The sequence below is a fragment of the Danio rerio genome, chromosome 16, assembly GCF_049306965.1.
Source record: "Danio rerio strain Tuebingen ecotype United States chromosome 16, GRCz12tu, whole genome shotgun sequence".
Lineage (NCBI taxonomy): Eukaryota > Metazoa > Chordata > Actinopteri > Cypriniformes > Danionidae > Danio > Danio rerio.
The window spans coordinates 14,396,804-14,419,428 of record NC_133191.1 but is presented as its reverse complement, the minus strand read 5'-3'; the positions used below and the strand labels follow the sequence as shown (position 1 = coordinate 14,419,428).

General features: G+C 37.1%; 2 protein-coding genes across 5 annotated transcripts in view; one reads left to right on the top strand and one right to left on the bottom strand.

The window, feature by feature from the left end:
- The first annotated feature begins 1,715 nt into the window (after nt 1-1,715).
- Nucleotides 1,716-11,915, top strand: trim109 (tripartite motif containing 109). Its single transcript, NM_001045303.1, is given in 6 exon segments — nt 1,716-2,245; nt 4,842-4,937; nt 5,053-5,286; nt 7,228-7,319; nt 8,266-8,381; nt 11,219-11,915. Coding segments are annotated over 6 exon segments (1,494 nt in total). The 5' UTR covers nt 1,716-1,795; the 3' UTR covers nt 11,725-11,915.
- Nucleotides 11,916-17,065: 5,150 nt separating this feature from the next.
- Nucleotides 17,066-22,625, bottom strand: part of rusc1 (RUN and SH3 domain containing 1) — a 34,074-nt gene continuing 28,514 nt past the window's right edge. For all 4 annotated transcript variants that reach the window (XM_005157911.6, XM_005157912.6, XM_681985.11 and 1 more), the window contains one exon: nt 17,066-21,545. In XM_005157911.6, the coding sequence (XP_005157968.1) occupies nt 21,380-21,545 (166 nt within the window). In that variant the 3' untranslated portion in view covers nt 17,066-21,379. The remainder of the gene's footprint in view (nt 21,546-22,625) is intronic.

The window sequence follows — 22,625 nt, the reverse complement described above, 5'->3', positions numbered from 1 at the left end:
GAAGTTTGGCCATAGGAGAAATGGTCGTGTGCATCGATGGATTCGCTCTTCAGTGTTTGGACTCTCGGTAATGAATATTAAACCACACTGAACTGAACTGACACTGCTTCAATTTACTGTAATCTTCTATGTGAAGCTGCTTTGACACAATCTACATTGTAAAAGGGTTATACAAAAAAAGATGAATTGAATTGAATCGAATTAAAAGATCTGTTCCAACTATCTCTGATACAACAGCACATCAAGAAGAACCGATACACTTAAATGAAGAAAAAAATGCACTATTAAATAACTGCTTGAATGACCACAGCTGCAGTGACAGTACAACTATAAACAAGAATGTTTCAATCATACAACAGGATTCCAGATTTGTGAATCTTGAAGCAGGTTTATTTTTAACAGTAACATAATGGTTAGGGCCGGCTCGTGGCAAAGGCAGTATAGTAAATACTAAGGGTGCTGTAATTTCAGGTGGGTGCCAGAATTGGAGGAAGAAAAAAGTGTAACTTCCACTATTCTTATTCTGTCTGGTGTGCAGGGGATGAAAAAATAGAAGAGAAAAAACGCGACAAAGACACGTCAACAAGGATGCGTATCCAAATGCAGGTTTATTAGCAAGGTCAGGTAAGCAATTGTCAACACAGGGGCAAACAGATATATATGGGCAATCCAGAGTTGTTGTCAAATTCACAGGCAGATGTTCAGAAGGCAGGCAGCAGACAGGGATAAACAGATAAACAAGGCGAGGATCAAAACGCGGCAAAGCAAACCAAAGGAAACACATTGTAAGGTCAGTAAACAAGACACAGCAACAATGAGTGTTTCTGTGTAGTTTAAATAGTCCATGTAATCAGTTAATGTGGGTGTTGCATGACTGGATTTGTAGTTCATTATGAGGCAGGATTGTAGTTCTTTAGTGACCTGTGTGTTTACCAGGGATCTGCATAGGCTTGATCATTAGTGATTGTGACAGTAACGATAAAGGTGATTATTTTGCTGTATGTGAACGATGATTGATAAAACCATATGGATCTCCATACAGCAGCATATGTTTACTTGTGTGATAAACCAGCGCAGCTTATAAAACATGCACATCTGTGTGTGTGTGTGTGGTCGCACAGTGGACTTTATAGTGGCATTTGTGTGTGGCTCTTTTATCATTTCCGAAAGGCTGAATAAACTCTACAATACATCAAATAACCATATAGAGACTTCTAAAATCTTAACTGTGGTATTTGTTACTGCTTCATCATTGCCATTTTGCTGTGTCTATCAGATATCTAACGCTGGGTATTGTTATCTGAAGTGATATGCCTGAACAGTGGGTGCAGAGAACCTACTTTAAGTGATAGGTTTGCACAGGCGAAAAACAGCAAAAATTCCTTCTGACCCCAAAATAGACATTTTCAGCTGGGTATAATAAATGATCTGACTATTTTGAGCTGAAACTGTCACAATTTGGAGACACCAAAGACTTGTTTTATACCTTGTAAAAAGAGGCATAATAGGAGGCCTTTAAATGCGTCTGAGGCAAGCGACAGGATTTATAGAAGGAAGTTCATCTGTGCCCGGAATCAAATGGCCCCCTTTATTTAGCACACTCTAGCACAAACATGTGCTAGTCAAGTATGGGCAGAGGAAGAGCTTGAAAACACACTCCTGCCCCTGCACATGTGATGGACATGTGTTGTCATTTGTCGCTGCAGCTGTTGGGACAACACCTCATCTCCAAACCCCCATGCCAGTGAGTGTTTGGGACATTTAGGAGTCACAAGCAGTCAAACAAGTAGCTGTAATGGAGTCTCGGCTGTCGAAACAGATCCAGTGCTCCGTGTGTTTGGGAGACTTTACAGATCCAGTAAGCCTGCTCTGCGACCACACGTTCTGCCGGCAGTGTATCAGCAATCATTCCCAGAGCAGCCGATTGAGACTCTGTCCAGAATGCAGGAGACCCTACACCATGTGGGACCTCCGTTCAAACCGAGTCCTGAGGAATATGGTTAGTGCCGTTAGGGAACACTTGAGCGAGCAACAGGCGCTCCAGGACAAGACTGTAGGAGCTTCTGGAGTGGACGCCATGAGAGTGTTTGAGGAACCGGAGAAGCTGGTGTGTTCAGAACATCATGAGAGACTCAAGCTGTTCTGCGAGACGGATCAGAAACTGGTATGTTTGATCTGTAGGGACGGCGAGAAGCACCAAGGACACATTTTCAAACCTGTGGAGGAGGCAGCGGAGCCAAGAAAGGTCAGTGAGGACTGAAAAACATTACAAACTGACTGAGATACGTTCAGGAGGTTAATGCTACTCAGATTGCAGGTCACCTCCAAGTCAGGAAAAGGAAAGCCCCAGAAGTTTAACTGGTTTCTATTTTGGATATATATATAATTTCACATGCATACAAGAAGAAGAGATAACATCTCTAACTTTACAGTTTCAGGGGCGTTGCAGACATTTTAAAAGTTGGGGGACAGCTGTGTAAAATCCAAAAGTTTACACTCTTAATAACCTGTTTCTGAATGGTCTGTCTTTAAAACTGAGGGGAACGTATCCCCCTAGTTGCTACGCCTCTGTACAGTTCATCCTACACTCTCAGAAATAAAGGTATGCAAGCTGTCACTGGGGTGGTGCCTTTTCAAAAGATACAAATTTGTACCTAAACAGTGGTTTAAACTAATTGAGTAAATGGACTTTGTTACTTTACTTAAGTATTTTTGGCTATATTGTACTTGTACTGGGTATAAAAAATATATGCAACTTTTACTCTCTAGTACTTGACTACATTTTTGATTGAATATATGTACTCTTTACTCAACCACATTTGAACGGATGCTTACCGTTACTCATTACATTGTGATTGTACGCGACAAGTTTGCATCTTTATCTACCACAGCTAATAGGGTATATGCCGAAGCATGCTAATAGGACTTTTAATTTGCCAGTAACCTGGGTTAACCGCTTACGGTGAACTGAATGCCATCGCAAAATCTGTGCGTTTAAGGTCTGTTTTTTTTTTAAATCAGCGATCTCCAGTGGCTGAGTGATTTTTAATATAAAGTGGGTCTCAGATTGTACAAGAAGCACTGCCTTAAATTACATTTTCCCCGCCATGTCTTTATAATATGAGCATTTATTTTACTCCAGTATATTCAATGGAGCTTTTGCGCTTTCCTGCCGATTCTGAGAGGCGCGTGCGAGTAAATGGCTTCTTGTCTCATTTAACGCTTGAGCAACTAAATGAATGGCAAAGTCTGTTTAACTTATTGTCTTTTAATTACATTACAACATCGATGTTGTAAAAGGAACCGTATAAAATGAAAAAAAAAAAACTCACAATAACAGGTCACCGGAAGTTTATCAGTATGGGAACAACACTAGCTCGGCATATACCCTATTTGTTGGGCGGACTAGGTGATAACGCCATCTGCAGGGTGCTGAAGGTACCGTATGCTATTAATGCGCTAAATCACGAGAATGTGAATTAGCAGCTTGCCTAATACCAGGTGTTTAATTAACAACATGGCTGGAGCCAGTGATGAAGCCGAAGCTGGCACATCAAGCAGTGCCAGCACTGATGACCATCTATGGCCTTATCTGAAATAAATGTGCATTTGCCGATATACTACAGAATGACTCTAACAGGATGTACAGGCCATAAAAAGCTAAAATAAGTTTTAAAAGCTTTGAGAACTAGCTTTTGTTGAGGCTGAATAAAAATATTGCCCCCCTTTGAGACTGAGAGGTGATTCACATACAAGTCAGCTCTGAATTTTATTTTACTACATTTTACAATTTTTTTCTTTTTGGAAAAATTGCGCCCTTTTTTTTTACCTTTTTGAGTTTGACTGAGAATTTTTGCCATTTTTTTTAAATCTATTTTATTCTGCCACTTTGCAACATTGGGGTGTTTAATTTAATTTCTGTATTAAGAAATGAAACCTTTAGTGGTGTTCTTTGAGCCTACATTCAGTATGAGTTCAGTATTTAAGTTCTTTTAAAATCGGATACTTTTACTTTTACGGACCCTTCAAGTACAAATGTGTTCCTTTTGAAATAATACCACCCAGTGACAGCTCCTGTACCTTTATTTCTGAGAGTGAAGAAACAGAAATATAGTTACAACATGAGAGATTTTTCTGAAAACACTTTAAAATAATCAGTGATCATTGTTTGTTCACGTTAGTAAATACAATAACTAACTTTAACCAATAGACCATAAGACTATCTCTTGATTTAAAATGAGGTCAAGCAGTACAAACGGGGGTTGAGGCTAATTTAGGATGGGTAAATGGTGAGTATTTTTAATAAAAAAAGAAAATAAACATACAAAAAGTTATTTAAAATTACTCAATAGACATCTTTAATTTCTTGCATTATGTTATAAAGATTTTACAAGAAACATTGAATAATGGAGTGGATTTCCATATAAGATAACTATTTTGTTTTGCTTTTGTTGTTGTTGTTGTTGTTGTTGTTGTTGTTGTTGTTGTTGTTGTTGTTTAATACCAAGTCACACTTCAGAAAAGTTTGTTTATGCATTAGTAAAACAGAGGGATAAAGTTTCAGTAATATATTACTTGGTTATTAAATTATTACAAGAATGTTAAGGGACTGTACAGTAAGACTTCAAGCATGAAAACAAGAAACCCCTAAAAACAATAATCCCTTGTGTGAACATATGTGAAATATTGTAGAGTAGCTTTTACAATTCTCAAATGCATAATTTTACATGCAATACCTAAAGTGCTCAATATCCTGTTCTGTGTGAATTTTGTTATAGATCTGAGATTGAGAATCGCTGTTTTGAGAATTGCCTGAAATCTGAAATTCTTGTATGTTGTAGAACTTAATGTTGGAGCCTCTGAGTTTCCTGACGAAGGAGAATGACGAACTGCAGGCTCTTGTCAAGAAACAGACTAAAGAGATTTCTAAAACTGAGGTGAAAAATACATGGCACACATAAGAGTGAACAATCATGCAATCCATCTAACGACTCCATAACGTCCCACAGAAGTTCACTACTCTCAATGACTCTTGTTTTCTTGTTTTCTTAGGAAAGGTCCAGGCAGCTCTCTGCACACATCACTGCTCAGTTTGAGGAGATGCATCAGTTCCTTAGAAAAAAGGAGGAAGAAGTGAAGAAAACATTGGAGAAAGAAGAGAAGGATTTGATAGAAAAGATGAAAAGAAACAGAGCAGAAATAGAAGAGAAGCTGAATGATGGACGAGAGAAGGAAGGGATTCTGCACTCAGTCTTGGACACTGATCAGCCAGATGGATTTCTGCAGGTTATATTCAAATATTTGTATTCAGCACAATTACAATTTTGGATGCTAAGAACTTTTAGGCCCAGAATGAATCTGTTCTGTTTATTTATTTACTTATGTAAATGTGTGTAAATATATTTATATAGACTAAACTATTTTATAATCAAATGATCAAATTGAAACTTTACCCTGTTAACTGTCCCTTTACTTAAGAATCTTTTGATTTAATTACAATGAAAGAAAAACCAACAATCAAACCTTAAATTTAAAATATCTTATCCAATTTATACTAACACAATTTTGATAATATATAACATAATAATTTATTTAAAAAAATAAAATTTCCCAGCTTTTGGAAGATTTCATTATGCTATGCATAATTAAATCGTTAGTAATTGAATATGTGAATGAATATGATGGTCCCAACACAAAAATAAAAAAGCTACAACTATTGGGTTACAAATGCTTAAAAGATTAGTACAATGGGAAAGCACTCCAAAAAGGTGCACAATGGGTACCTTAGAATAATAATATGTAACATTAACATACATCTATAAACATTTTGAGAGTAAATATATCTGATAGTAAGTAACGTATACCAGTCATTAGGCTGGCTTGTGAAAGCAAGCCAGACTACTGAAATCCTATTTTTCTTCTGGGACTAAAAATCAAACTCGATCTCCTCCTAGAGCTTTTAAGCTATAACTAAACTCACACCAGACCTCCAAACTAATCTGACTCGGGGTGCCATATCATTTCCGATTGATCGGACTTTCGGTTTTCCTAAAAATGCTCTGGGACCGTCAGAAAAATATCATTGACTTAAAATTGGACCAAACTTTGTGACCTCGTAACTCTGCGTCAGACTGTCACACAAACCTCTAGCTGGGCTCATTTAACTCAGACTACCTAAATGCCAATAACTGATGAGCTTTTAACTTTCTGGCCACGCCCTAGCAACCACTTTTGGGACCCTAGAAACTGTCCCATATACTTCCATTCAAAAGACTGTCATTGACTTAACTTTGGATCAAACTTTGTGAGCTCATAACTCTGCATCAGACGGTCTTACAGACTAATAACTGAGCTCATTTAACTCAGTCTAGCCAGCAGCTAATCACTGATGGCCTTTTTACTTTCTAGCCACACCCTAACAACCAGATACTGTACCCTAGCAACTGTCCCATAGACTTCCATTGCAAGTGACTGTCATTGCAAGTCAATGTCATCTATCTATCTATCTATCTATCTATCTATCTATCTATCTATCTATCTATCTATCTATCTATCTATCTATCTATCTGTCTGTCTGTCTGTCTGTCTGTCTGTCTGTCTGTCTGTCTGTCTGTCTGTCTGTCTGTCTGTCTGTCTGTCTGTCTGTCTGTCTGTCTGTCTATCTGTCTATCTCTCTGTCTGTCTGTCTGTCTGTCTGTCTGTCTGTTCCTTGAGAAACAGAATTTTAAATGACACAACAGTGGGCGTGGCTTGTTTTTCTATGGCGAACTGATTGGATGTAGTAAAGAAGGCATTTCATTCAGAAAGATGGAGAAAAGTATTTGGGGACAGTTAATACAACCTAACAGCCTCCTCCAGCTCAGCATTTCTGTTTGTTGTCAAAACTGACAGTTGGAGCAGCTTGATTAAATATGTTAGCCACGCCCATTTGCTAAGATATTTGTAATCTGACAATTTACCTGAAAACAAACAGGAAGTGCCTTTTCAGATTTCAATTAAAAATTAAAAAAGCAAACTATTTTTTTTTCTTAATAACATGCGCAGATGAATTGTTCACCACAAAACTAACTAACTGTGAGCTAACAAAATCATATGGTTAGTTTTGATTTCTTCGGGACTTTAAGCTAAGAACATAGTTGTGTTGTTTATGTAAAACTGTTGATGCAGTAGCTGCAGATATCTCTTTAATAACCCTTTACTTTGTATATATTTTTTTCTCTACTTTAGTGGTGGACTGAAAAAGGACTGGAATTTGTTGAAAATATGAAAGAGACAGAAAGCCTTACTGAAAATATTGACAACGCTTCTCAACAAACCAAGTATGTCAAAATACCCAACACAATCTCAGGGCAATTCGTAACTTTTTGAGTTAGTGGCTAATTCGTATGAATTTGTATGATCTAATTCGTACAATTTAGTACGATTTGCTCATCCCCCAATGACGGTTGGGTTTAGGGGTGGGGTTGGGTGCCACGCCTCCTTTTTAAAATCATACAATTTCGTATGACTGAACTTGTACGAATTCGTACGAATTAGCCACTAAACTGTCAAAACGTAAAATACTTACGTTTTCTCGTGAGATCAGGCTAAAATACCACACATGCTTTAGTAGGCCTGTCACAATATCTATTTTTTGTTGTACAGTATATTGCACCAAATATATTGCGATAAACTATATTATTTTCATTTTTAAACCATTTTATGCCAAAATGACACTGTAATAGCATCACAATGCAAGTGCACTCTTTCAAAGAACACATCATATTTTATTCTTAAGAATATTTTATTCAATTATAGTCATTTTAACAATGTAATAATTAGGCATTGGAATCAGAATGTGAATATGTATATGTGAATGTATATCCTACAGAAAGAGATAATAACAAATGCTAACAAAAAATTCAAGGTAAAAAGTAACAAAGGCTGTGATATCTGCTACCAGATCTATTTTCAGTTGTCAGTCACCCATATGAAAATATACATTGGTAATTTATAATAAATACTGTAGTGTTTTTAACCATACTGACACTGACACCGCCAATGGAGATAGAGAGGTTGCACAATCAGTTAACATGTTGCTAGAATTGATTTTTATAAATGAGGGAATGATATATATATTGCATCACTAAAAATGGTTGAGGTCATGTCCAAGTGTTGTGCGATAAGCCTATTTATTGATTGTTGTGACAGGCCTATGCTTGAGGTAAACATCACCCACACTGTAAATTTCCCATCAGTAAATTTAATTCATCTCCTGCATTTCAGGTTCAAATCAACAGTGAAAAGTGTGAATTTAATAGCTAATTCTCTGTTCCTCGGCCTTCATGAGACTCACCTGCAGTTTATTGTTTGGAAGGAGATGCTGGGGTCTGTCAAACCAGGTAAGAAGATCACTGATCTGTACTGTAGTAGACAACACACACTTTACACTACTAGCCACTTCATTAAGTGCACTAATTGTGTCGGAGAGACACCAAAAAGCTACAAACCGGCTGCTTCCTGTTTAGATTCAGCAGTGTTGTCAGAGATTTGAGAGGGGATTTTTTTATTGTATACAGCTGAAGTCAGAAAGATTAGCCCCCCTGTTTTCCCCAGCTTCTGTTAAACGGAGAGCAGATTTTTTTTTTTACACATTTCTAAACATAATAGTTTTAATAACTCACTTCTAATAACTGATGTGTTTTCTCTTTGCAAGGATGACAATACATAATATTTGACTAGATATTTTCAAGACACTTCTATACAGCTTAAAGTGACATGTAAAGGCTTAACTAGGTTAATTAGGTTAACTAGGCAGGTTAGGGTGATTAGGCAAGTTATTGTATAACGATGGTTTGTTCTGTAGACAGTCGAAAACAATATATACTGTAGCTTAAAGGGGCTAATAATTTTGACCTTAAAATGGTTTATTAAAAAATAAAACCTGCTTTTTTTTGCCAAAATAAAACAAACAATACTTTCTCCAGAAGAAAAAATATTATCAGACATACTGTCAACATTTACTTGCTCTGTTAAACATCATTTGGGAAACATTTAAAAAAAGAAAAAAAGAATTCAAAGGGGGGCTAATAATTTTGACTTCAGCTGTACATATGTAGCTATAAATATACAAACAACAAGGCATCGTATGACCAGGATCTTAAAATAGAGTAAAAACTAACCTCTCAGAAAGTGCTGACTGTAAACAGGAAGCAGTTGGGTTCACCACTTTTTGGGGTCCCCTGGCATATTTTTGTTGTGGTCTGCAATATTTGCAGCACATTTCTGTATTTGCTTTTTCTGTATGTGTTGTCAAAGCAATGAAGAAATTTTCTAACTTGATGGTGTTTTTCTTGACGCATGCGTTAAGAAGCATTGTTTATAGGGTTCAGTTTGGTACTAGCCAGATGTATCTACTTTAAATAAGGGTGCGTTGAGTGTATATAAATTACAGCTATATGAAGAAAACTAAAGAAAAAAATATTTGAAAACTGAAAACTCTCAATTATACAGTATTTAGCTGGTTTGGGTTAATGTAAATCATCTATATTTATTTTATTTTGTATAGGTTTCATAAAATTTCTTTCATATTTCAAATTAATTTAGAGCTACCCCCCTAAAAATTAGCAGTTGGTCAAAATGTTTTGATCTTATTCCACTCTAGGGAGAATTTACAGTTTTAACCCAAAAATGACAAGTCTGTCAGAGTCAGAGATTCGATTAAAGAAAGTTTACTGAAGATAGTTTGCAGTCTCATCAGCAGAAGCCAGCTTCAACGGTAAAAAGTCTATAGGCTCTGCTTACAATTTCAAAACAACAGCAATTATACTCTTACATGCCGTAATTAACTGCGTCATACATAAAAAAATTTCCATGTGCGTGTGCACGTACAATTCTGAATGATATCTCAAGCATATACACGTCAGAAAGCCACTAGGCTATTTAGAGCTCACCCCAGACCTGTAAAATGGTCCACAAAGGAATAGAACACACACACACACACACACACACACACACACACACACACACACACACACACACACACACACACACACACACACACACACACACACACAAAGTACTGTTTCTTACCTAAGGCTGTGTACTCTCTGTCGTCTTATCCAAACTGCCAATTTACATACTACACAAAGTCTATCTTGCACGAAAAGGATATCACTTTAAACAGAATTAACACATACAAATAGCAAAATTTGCATTAGACAGCATTAACACATAGAAATAACCATAGGATGACTTGTTTCCAGTCATCAGGCCCTGCAGTTCCACTCAAAAGGGCTTTATGAACTATGACCTGGTTTGGTGGTTCCTGAAAATAAAGTTTTGACAGACAAAGAAAGGGACAAAGACACTTCAACTGAACATTCTTAAAAACATTCTGAAATTATGTAATGTTTAACTTTATTCAAAATCTTTCAAAGATGAAATACTGATTTAAATAAACACATTAACAAAGCAATAAAAAGCATAATGTTGATCCTGGCAAGGCAGTGGCACAGTAGGTAGTGCTGTCGCCTCACAGCAAGAAGGTTGCTGGTTCAAGCCTCGGCTCAGTTGGCGTTTCTGTGTGGAGTTTGCATGTTCTCCCTGCCTTCGCATGGGTTTCCTCCGGGTGCTCCGGTTTCCCCCACACAGTCCAAAGACATGCAGTACAGGTGAATTGGGTAGGCTAAATTGTCCGCAGTGTATGAGTGTGTGTGTGGATGTTTCCTAGAGATGGGTTGCGACTGGAAGGGCATCCACTGCGTAAAAACTTGCTGGATGAGTTGGCGGTTCATTACGCTGTGGCAACTCTGGATTAATAAAGGGACTGAGCCGACAAAAAAAAGTATGAATGAATTAATGAATGTTGATCCTTGCTGGGACAGATTTAAAAATAGAAATTCGACTCCATGATCACCTAAAATTGCTTTCTTAAGGCATTGTTTACCCCAGAATTTAAATTGTGTTATTATTTACTCCTACTCTGCTTGTTCCAGACCTGTTTTGTTGATATTCACAGTATTTTTTGTCCCTACTATGGATATCAGAATTCTATCTTGTTTCGTGTTCAAAAGAAATGATTTAGAACCACTTAAACATGAGGAAATGATGAGGAAACTTACATTTTTGGTTGAACTATCATTTTAACTCATAACATAGTTATTGTGTTGTCTAAAAATAAACGAAGATGCCTGAAGGTTCTTATTCTTACCATTTGCTTTGATTTTTCTTTCAATAGTCCCTGATCGGAATGTGATTCACGACTGTCATGACCCGTACCTGAGGGTCTCGTCTGACGGACGCAGCGTCATCCGCACTTCCAAAAAGGGGATTTTCTTGCGTCACAAAGACTACAGACCTCTGGCCAGGACCCACAAGACCTTCCAGACGGGACAGCATTACTGGGAGGTTGACGTTGGAGCAAAGCTAGACTGGAGCGTGGGCTTCGATGGCGGCTGTATAAGCAACCTAAACAAGGACATTGGGCTTCACCTTAAACATGACCAGGGCTACTGCATTAAAGAGTATGAGACGGTGACAGAGATCGACCTGACAGTGAAACCAAGCCGGATAGGCCTGTATCTGGACTGCGATAGGTGTCAAGTGTGCTTTTATAATGCAGAGGACATGACTTTACTGCACACCTCCACATATCCTTCGTCCATCCCTTATTCGCTAAGTCTCTCGCCTGGAGCTTATCTGGCCGGGAAGAACAGTGATCCACTGATGGTGACCTGGAACTGAAAAATGTTACATACTTTATGTAAACTTAAACGATGAAATGCTGCTGTACCTGACTAAGTAGTGTTTGAAATAAATGTTAATGGCTGCTGTGTCTGCTTGCTCTGTTTGTTAGTGGATCATTTGCTCTAGTTTTAGAATATTTGTGACAGGCACTATAAAATTGTAATAAAATTTTCATAAACAAACAAAAAGGACAGTTCAATTCAATTAATGTTCAATTCATGTTTATTTATATAGCACTTTTATGATATAAATTGTGTCAAAGCAGCTTAACATAGTTCTAGTAAAGTCCAGATTTCAGAGTTGAAGTTCAGTTTAGTATAGTTCAGTGTGGTTTAATTTTCACTGCAGAAAGTCCAAACACTGAACAGCTAATCCACGATACGCAGCTCCACAAGTCCCAATCCAAGCAAGCCAGTGATGACAGTGGGGTGGAGAAAACTTCACCAATTGACAAAAAAACCTTGAGGGAAACCAGGCTCTGTTGGGCACGATCATTATTCTTTTGGCCAAACTTCCTATGTGGAGCTGCAGTCTAGATGCTGGAGGCTAAAGAAGCTGGATGCCCATCGTGGAGAACTGCAGGTGTAAGTGGGACCAATGCGGGGACAGGATCAATGCAGGGACTCGTCTGTCACTAGGGTCTCATGCACTCTATTCCTCCATGACCACCACAGCATCAGCTCAAGACACGTTTGGTCCAGGATTAGGGATACTTTGGCATCATTACTTCACAGGTCTTGGATCGCATCAATGACGCTGCATAGTCTCCAGGGGCCTTGGGATGAGTATACCCTGGTGTAAATATAGAATAAAGAAAATGATAAGCGTAGCTGCTGTTGATCTTAAAGAGCGGATTGAATTGTAGCGAAACAGAAGGTTGGTTACATAAACAGGATCTAGATTATTTAAAGGGCCAATATTATGGGTTTTTGAAAATGCCCTTCCATTTAGTGCGTAACACAGCTCTAAGTGAAGTGAAATATCCAGCTAAGGCTTAAATCTGTTAGTGTACAGTGTTTAAAACTGTTGATTCATCTATAAAAGAGTCGACTCATAGTGCTTCAAACGAGTTGCCTTGATAACGAGTCATTAGGTGTTTCATCATGACGTACGAACGAAACCAAGTTATTCACGTGCACGCGCAAACCCGGGAGATTTGAAACCTGCGGCCCCGCCCTCTGACACAGAAACCCACACACACACCCACAAACACACACAAACATGCCGGTCGATTGAAGTCACACTGCAGATGGATATTATTGAGTCTCTACCCAAAGATGAAACCTCAGCATTATAGCCAAGCTTTGAACAGTTGGAAACTACTGGAAACTTCTGGAAACTACATGCTACAAAGAATACTTCATCGGCGTTCGTTAAAGGAAGGATCAGTAAAGAGTAACTTACTGATGGATATGTCAGGATGGGTTTCTTCCTCCATTTCTCAAGTGTAAGTACGTGCGATTAAAGTTGTTGCCTCGTTTACTCTAGCTTGCAAATGTATTTAGTTGTGATTTGTTAAAAGCCACGTTAAAAACGGAGCTCCGTGGAGGAGGGTAGTGTGTGTGTGCGTGTGTGTGTGTGCGCGCGATGTTGTCCGGAGGTGTGTGTGTGTGTTTTTATATGTGTGCGCGTTGTTGTCCGGACTCTGGAGGAGGGTTAAGTGTGTGTGTGTGTGTGTGTGTGTGTGTGCGTGCGTGCGTGCGCCCGCGCAAGGACGAGGACAATTTGTGTGTGTGTGTGTGTGTGTGTGTGAAAAGAGCAGAGTGAGACAAGCTAGGAGATCTCCTCAACAGTTTTTGGAGTTTTTGCTCAATAAAATAGTTAGTCGTCGGTATTTTCAAGTCCATCGTCTGTATTTACATTTACCCACTGGCAGCTAAAATCCACGCCTACACTATCGAGCGTGTATGAACTGTGACTACTTTTATATTGCTGATTAGCTGTTTTCACTGTCACTCACTGAAGGTAGACGAGCAATCGCAGCAGACTGTCACCGTTCCAATCAGCGCAGATTAGCTTCGCGCTAAGGAGGGGTTTGGGAAAAAATTAATCACTGGACGATTCATACAGGAGTCGCTGGGAAAATTAGGTAAAAATAAATGCAGATTATAAGACCATGAAAGTGTTTTTTGACCTTGCATGTATATTAGACTGTTGTTTGAGACCCTTACAACCAAAATATTACCCTATTTCATGTATAATATGGGCTCTTTAAAGCTTTATAGATAAGAAGCAATATTTTATAATTAATACAGAACTTAACAGACAGCCAGTGTAGGGAGGATAAAATTGGGGCGATATGATCATATTTCTAGACGTAAGAACTCTGGCAGCTGCATTTTGTACTAGCTGAAGTTTGTTAATAGAGGATGCTGGGCAGCCAGCAAACAGAGCATTACAGTAATCCAGCCTAGAAGTCATAAAAGCATGGACTAGTTTTTCTGCATCTGATATGGATAGCATACTTCATAACTTAGCGATATTTCCACAAATGAAAGAAAGCAGTTTTGTGACAAGGGATATATAATGTTCAAAAGTTAAATTGCTGTCTAATATAACACCCAGCTATTTTATAGTAGAGCTAAAACCACCTTTGTATCCCTCTAATTGCAGGTCGAGTTTTGAGATCTGCGGTGTACAGGATAGGCCAGGGATGAGCTAACTCGGTCCTGGAGGGCGGGTGTCCTGCACAGTTTAGCTCCAACACTAATCAAAAGAAGGTTGCTGGTTCGAGTCTTAGCTGGGGCAGTTTCAGTGTGGAGTTTGCATGTTCTCCCCCATGATCGAGGTTTCCTGCGGTTGCTCCACTTTCTCCCATAAGTCAAAATACATGCGCTATATGTGAATTGGGGTGAACAGTGAACAGTGGTGACCCCTGATTAGTAAACTAAAAAGAACATGAATTAATGAATATAAATTTAAACATCTAAATATATTTAATAATACAATATGTGATTAAAAATATGTTATGATAAATCATATAATATGTTATCCTTGTAATAAAGAAAATTGGTAATCTACTTTGTTATAAAACGTTAGATTTTGTATTTGAGAGTTCAGATGCAAAAACCTCGAAGTGGAATTTTCAGATGGCATTTTTTTTTAAAGGTTTTTGCATTAGAACTCTTTGTCAGTTTTTTTTCTTACTTTCATACTTTGTATTTGTAGTGCTTTTTTACCACTTACAATTATTATTATGGAATGTCTAGCTTTGTAAATATGTCTAGTTTATGCACTACTGGCTAGAAATTTATGAAATGATAGACAGTCAATTTGTGTAATAAAATAAACTTGTTCTTGGAATAATTTTGTTTTTACAGTCTCTTCAATATGGGCAGTAGTACAAAACTGAAAGGTTTCTTCATGTGCCACAAGAGGGCAGTGATACACATTTTAATTGACATAAACAATTTTTTATTTGTAAAACATTTGTGGTAAGGGATTAAAACTCGTGAAAAACGTGTGAAATAAGATCTTTATCAATCCCAAAACTACATGTTTTAAATCGCTTGTTTTTTTTTTAAGGGGTAAATAAAAGCTTAAAAACCTGAATACAAATAAAATTTAGCATGCTGTATGTATTTCAGTGGTACTTCTAATATTGTATTAAGGTATTATTCTGAAGATCTTCACATACATTTTTTTTTTTTACCTTTTAAAATGTATTTATTTAATAAATTTTAGATGATAATGATTGATGGAGGACGTCAGTGGGAGCACGATTAGCTCACAGCAAGAAGGTCGCTGGTTTGGTATATATATATATATAACATTTGCTGGATAAGTGAGCGGTTCGTAAATAAACGAATGAATGATTGATACTAAAGCTACATCCTTTCTCTTCAGAAAAATACATGACTTATTCAACCATGTACATGTCTCTGTTTTTTTCATTATAAATGCACACGTGCTTGGTGGCTCAAACACAAACGAACAAATATTTCACAGTAAACACATTAAACCAAACATGCAGTCAAACAGACCTTATGCCTCTTTTGGGTGGTGCTAAATAAACTTATAATCCGTCTTTCCTAAATTTTGCATTCTGACAACTGTAAATAAATAAAAATGCTTTTTTTTTTACTTATTGACAACATAGCTAATGCATGTCTCGATTTCACATGTACATAAGTATTCACATGTCACATGTAAAGATGTATTCACAGCCTTTGTCATGAAGCTCTAAATTGAGCTCAGGTACATTCTGTTTCCGCTCATCATTCTTGAGATGTTTCAGCAGCTTAATTGGAGTTTGCCTGTGGTATATTCAGTTGATTGGACATGATTTGAAAAGGCATACACCTGTCAATATAAGGTCCCAGGGTTGACAGTCCATGTCAAAGCACAAACCAAGCATGAAGACAAAGGAATTATCTGTAGACCTCAAAGACAGGATTGTCTCAAGGCACAAGGCTGGGAAAGGTAACAGAAAAATGTATGCTGCTCTGAAAGTTCCAATGAGCACAGTGGCCTCCATCATCAGTAAGTGGAAGATGTTTGAAACCACCAGGACTCTTCCTAGAGCTGGCCGGCCATCTAAGCCGAGTGATCGGAGGAAAAGATAGGGAGATGATAAATAACTCGATGGTCACTCTGTCTGAGCTCCAGTGATGGTTCATCTTCCAGCAGGACAATGACCCAAAGCACACCACCAAAATATCAATGGAGTGGCTTCACAACAACACAGTGAATGTCCTTGAGTGGCCCAGCCAGAGCCCAGACCTAAATCCTATTGAACATCTCTGGGTAGATCTGAAAATGGCTGTATACCGTCGCTTCCCATCCAACCTGATAGAGCTTGAGAGGTACTGCAAAGAGGAATTGGCAAAAACTCCCAAAGACAGGTGTGCCAAGCTTTTCTGATCGGTTTGTTTTCCACTGGGATTTTACGCACAGGATTTACATGACAATAGGGAAACAATGGTGTTTAAGACTCATGGCATGAAATTTCTATGTACACAACTCTTTGTGTTGAACTATGCTTAGTTAAGTCCTGTATTTTATTATGAAACACCGTAAAACATTCATAAAGAAACAAAATTAAATGAATAAATAAATCTATATTAATTTAGTGGTTTAATCAAGCCTTCTGAGAAGAAACAATCACTAAGATGAAAAGGTTTTATGTAGGGCTTTATTCACCTTTATTCATATATAAACATTGGCAAAGGAATTAATTTATGCATATCAAACAGGTACGATAAAAAAAAATGTTTTCATGTTTGCTGGTAAATGTTTACATGTCTTATTATGAGTGCATGGTCATTTTAGAATGAACTAACCCAGTGCTAATAAGCCATAAAAAACCACACATCATCATAACCACACTTACACACTGTTTCTTTTAATGTTTTATTGAGTATATTTACAAACACCAACATGCATAGAGCTGATTCACAGGGAATTACAGAACTCAAGAGTTGGTACAGTACATATAATGCTTTAAGTGTGCTACTAGCGATGAGCAATACCACACAGAACTACGCAACTCATTACCACACAAAAGTACACACACACAAGAGATAGATAGATAGAGAGATAGACAAGAGGAACAGATAAAAGCAGATCAACTGGTAGAATTAACCACAAACAATAAGTACACTATATTTAAAATGCAACACTTCTTTCTTCAAAAACATACTAATGATATTCAGATGTCACAATTAAAATGCACAGTTATAATCAACTGAATCTGAAATGATAATAGAACAACAATGTCAAATAAAATTGTATTAAGGTCATGCATCATTGCAGTTTGCCCTGTGAGGAAAGACTATATGACACAAAATAGGATTTTTTTTCTCTCCCTACTAAACCTCTGCTGCTTGCTTAACTCTGTAACCTTCTAATTTGGTTATATTTTCTTCTTTTTTTAAACAGGAATTTTAAAGCTAAAACACAAAGCTAAGTTCTACCATTGATTTTTTTAAAATATGACTTCTAAATCATATTCTGAAAACTGCCACAACCTGCACCTTGACACTCATAAATACACAAATTCCAGACATTAAGTTTCAGTTTTAAGCTTTCATACATTATACATACAATGTGAATGCTCAGTGCTTTGTGATTTTCCTGCTACTGTATCCAACTGCTTTTCTGCTATTGAATGTAATTGTCCAGAATGTGCTGTTATGAACAAAAGTGTTAATGTGGCAAGATTCATAGTTCATTTGTCAGATTTTTTTAGCAGCTTTGCTGAAAACAATACCAACCTGAAGTATAATGAACATGTTTACGACACATAAGCATTCAGAAGTGGCAAATACAGAAAAGTCATTTAAAGGGCCTCCATTATGTATTTTTAGATATTACTTTTCATGGGTGTTTAATGAAGCTGTTTGAAAATGTTCAAGTTACTATAAAAGGAGTTATTGGGCCTTATCGTACAGCTGGCGCAATAGGCAAGACATTTTTGGTGGGATTTGTTGATATCTTAAGAATAGCGCAACCCAAATTGTTATGTTTTGCACCAAGTTTTGGTCCACATTAAGGACTCATGGGTTTGCTGGTCTAAAACAGAGGTGTGTTAGAGCATATTGTTGGTGCGTTGCTGTTTTGAGGAACTGAAATAGATGCAATTGACCAGCTGAAAACAGGCCTAAAGTCCAGCGCAGAGCACGTTAGTTATGCACCTATATGGTCCGAATGCTTACACATTGGTTTAATACACACGGGAAGTACAGCAATAAACAAATATCTTTACAAATAAAAATAAAAAAACTAAAGGATTAAATTGTTACAAAAAATATAGTTTTCTACATAAATATAAAAACCACTGCCTCCATTTGTTCATGTCGGAGGGCTTTTTTTTTAGTTTATACATGACAATTTACATTTGTATGTTATTATTATTAGCAGTATTATTTATTATATGCATTTTTATATTCGTTTTAATAAAAACAAGTTTAGATTTGTACACCTGTTGGGTTTTGGACACGTATGCATCACTATATGGGGCATAAGAGTAGGACGTGTGTTTGGATATAACTCACCACACTTGGTTATTATTGCTCATTTATTCCTTTGCTGGAAATTACAACTGAATTTAGAATGAGTTTTGAAACAAATCTTTGCATTTAACAAAAAAAATTATATATGTAGGGTAATGGATGTCTTCAGTAGATTGCGTACAACACCGTTACCTGACTCCACGAAGGAGTAAAGTGAAGAGTAAAATTAAAGAGAAAGTAAAGAGGCCGAATGGAGGAGGCTAGTTATTTATCTTCGTGCCGCAGATGATATGTTTAACTGTTTTCTTACTAGTGAAGCATTCAGTTTTACCTCTTACATGTCCGCCATGTAAATAACAAATGCACCATGGTGCGACGCAACTGACTCTTAAAAGGAATGGTATGAGACTCTGATTAGTCAAAACACACCCATAACTCATTAAGAGAATAAGCACAATCCTGTTAGACCATGTGCCGAGGCACAAATCGTATTTTTCCATCCTTAAAAAAGCAAAAGTGAATTTGGACACACTGTTAATGCTTTTGCGCCATGCGATTTAGACTTTGTGCCTTGATCGTTAAAATAAAGCCCAATGTCTCCTAAATAAAAAAATATATATATAAATCGCAGCTTTATGTTCTGCACAAATCTAGGCATGTTTGTAACAGATTTGCATAATTTTAGCCTGCAAACAATGTCTACTTAAACACAGTAATGTTAGCTGAGGCCTGGAGAAAAGTGAAAGCTGGAGCTGAAAGTGAAAGGGAGTACACTTTGTATGCACCTCAAAATGATGAGGACCCAGGCTCAAATTGATATAATAAATAATTTAATCAGAAGTTCTAATTCAGATATGTTAACTAAACAGCAAACATTCGACCAATCATAGCAGAGTGGTTCATTTGACCAATTAGAAAGAGAAGGCTTATAAAAAATGTGGACTGTTTTCTTGAATGAACTATATAAACATGAATAGATGTAAACAAAAGCTGTTACCCAAATTACACACTATATGCTATTAACTCAACCGTGTAGTGTAAGCTATGAGTTTAAGGTCATCCTAAATGGATCATCATTGTTTCAACTTTTAACGGTTGCTGAAAGTAGTGATATAAATGACCAAACTACCAAATAGCTCCTATCATGAGTACAGCCATTCACCAATGGGACCTCAGCGTCAGATAGCTCCTCCTTTTCCGCTACATGAGCAAATCTGCAGCCGCTGAGTGCATGAAATATTCAACATTCCACACTTTTTTAATCGGTTCAATATGTGCATCATCCAGTCCTTTTGAGTGCACTTATTACAGTGTGAATGCTCTATTTATGCTACGAAGTGACTTAGGATAGTGGATAGTTATGCAATTTGGGACACACCTCAAGAGACCAAAAGAAAGCATAAAAGGGGCACTTTAAATCACCTTTCCATCTGCAGCCACCAAAATCATGGCTTATATCTTTAGCATTAGTAGTTTAGCTGAGTGTATCAGTGCTTATAAAGTTTTATTGATGATTACCTGACATTTGCTACACACACACACATGCAGGTTTAGCATGTAAACCCTCCGACAAAGCAGTATACTGATGCAGAATATCTATTCAAAAGAAAATCATTAATTCTTTCAATCATATATACGTTTTCCCCAGCAACAAGCCTCATAAACAGTACAGAACAGAATATGCATAGTCACTATCAAGCTCATGGTGATACAGATCTTACCACACTAGCCATCACACAGTAAGAAATATAAAAGAATCATCTACACACTATCACGCTAATATATTTGACTGTTACCATTGAGAGTTACAATAATAACAATAAGAGACTATTAATAACGGTATTTAAAGAGGAACTTTCTTTTTTTCGGGGAAGTGAGGTAATAAAGGGGTGTATATTAAGAAATCTTCAGGCAACACCAAAAACTCATGTATTCATTTTTGGTGTATAATTCAGAAGTATACATCTTTTGAGGAATAAATGGTCAAGCAATTAGTTTATAGATTGATTAATCAATAAACCCTTTTTAAATAGCTTGATTATAATAAAAAAATCCAAAATATTAATTGTTTTATCAGTTATCTTGAATAAATATTCCATTTATTTGCTAACGCAGCCCCAAAACTCATGCCTTTGCACTAATAAAGTCATGCTTATCTTTACCACACATCACTGGGCTGATGATAGGACAAGAAATTTAAGGGGTTTTACAGATGTAAAAAAAGCATTTGCATATTCATATTGGTTGTTTTATTGAACTTAAAATTATAATGAAATGCTTTTATGAATATACAGTTTCTTCTATAACTTTTCAGTGAGCTTTTAAGTGCATTTCTGGCCAAGCCGGGTTTTTTGTATGGCAGAACACCTAATAATAAATACAATATGATGATTTTATTTCATGTTAAACTTGACTCTTAAGTATTAGCCATTTCTATTTCTTGTTTATCTGTCTATCTATCTTTGTAAAATCTAAATATATATTTAAGATTTATACAGTAATTCATAGCGAGTTATTTCCTATATATATATATTTATATATCACAGAAAATATTCCAGACTTCACAAACCAGGCAATGAGGGTCAAAGAGAAACATTAAACACGGCTACTAATACCTACGTCTATATATGGTCTTGTTTTCCGTATATGTGATCCCCTGATATTCTTTCACACAAACATACAGGCAGAATAAAGATAAGTCACATGATAAGTGAAGCATAACCAATGGGAACAAGGCCCTCTCGGTGACCTTGGCGACATCGAATCCAGTCGTGGTCGACACCCCCCAACAGAACAAGCTCCTCTCCCTTCCTGAAGCTGAGCTCGGCCCCAGTGCCAGTGTGATCACACAGAGTTCTGACCACCCTGACAAACCAGAAAACAAGACTCAGAATGACGTTTCAGAGACAAGGAATTGTGCTTTCTGTCAGCAAATAGAGGTAAACCAAATTTAAAAGTGTAAAGTTAATTCCAGTCAGTTGAAATACTTATTAACAAGTTTGAATAATCATTTTAACAGTGTCATAAAGTGCATTGATTTAATAAGTTAAATTGTTCTATGATATATACATAGTAGGTACAGTGCATCCGGAAAGAATTCATAGCGCTTCACTTTCTCCACATTTTCTTTTTATGTTACAGCCTTATACAAAATTGATTAAATTCATTAATTTCCTCAACATTCTACACACAATAATCCATAATGAAAATGTAAAAAAATATTTTTTGAAATTGTCACAAATTTATTAAAAATACAAAAAACTGAAAAATCACATGTACATAAGTATTCACAGCCTTTGCTTAATACTTTGTTGATGCACCTTTGGCAAAAACTAAAGCCTCAAGTCTTTTTAAATATGATGCCACAAGCTTGGCACACCTGTCTTTAGGATTTTCTCTTTGCCGTACCTCTCAAGCTTTATAAGCTTAAGATGGGAAGCAATGGTGTACTGCCGTTTTCAGATCTCTCCAGAGATGTTCAACAGATTTAGATCTGGGCTCTGGCTGGGCCACTCAAGGACATTCACCGAGTTGTTCTGAAGCCACTCCATTGATATTTTGGCGGTGTGCTTTGGGTAATTGTCCTGCTGGAGGATGAACCGTCGCCCCAGTCTGAGGTCAAGAGCACTCTGAAGCAGGGTTTCATTCAGGATGTCTCTGTACATTGCTGCATTCATCTTGTCCTCTATTCTGACTAGTCTTCCAGTTCCTGCTGCTGAAAAACATCCCCACAGCATGATGCTGCCACCACCATGCTTCACTGCAGGGATAGTATTAGCTTGGTGATGAGCGGTGCCTGGTTTTCTCCAAACGTAACACCTTGCCTTCACTCCAAAGAGTTCAATTTTAGACTCATCAGACCAGAGAATTGTGTTTCTTATGGTCTGAGAGTCCTTCAGATGCCTTTTGGCCAATTCCAGGCGGGGAGTGGCTTTTCTGTGGCCA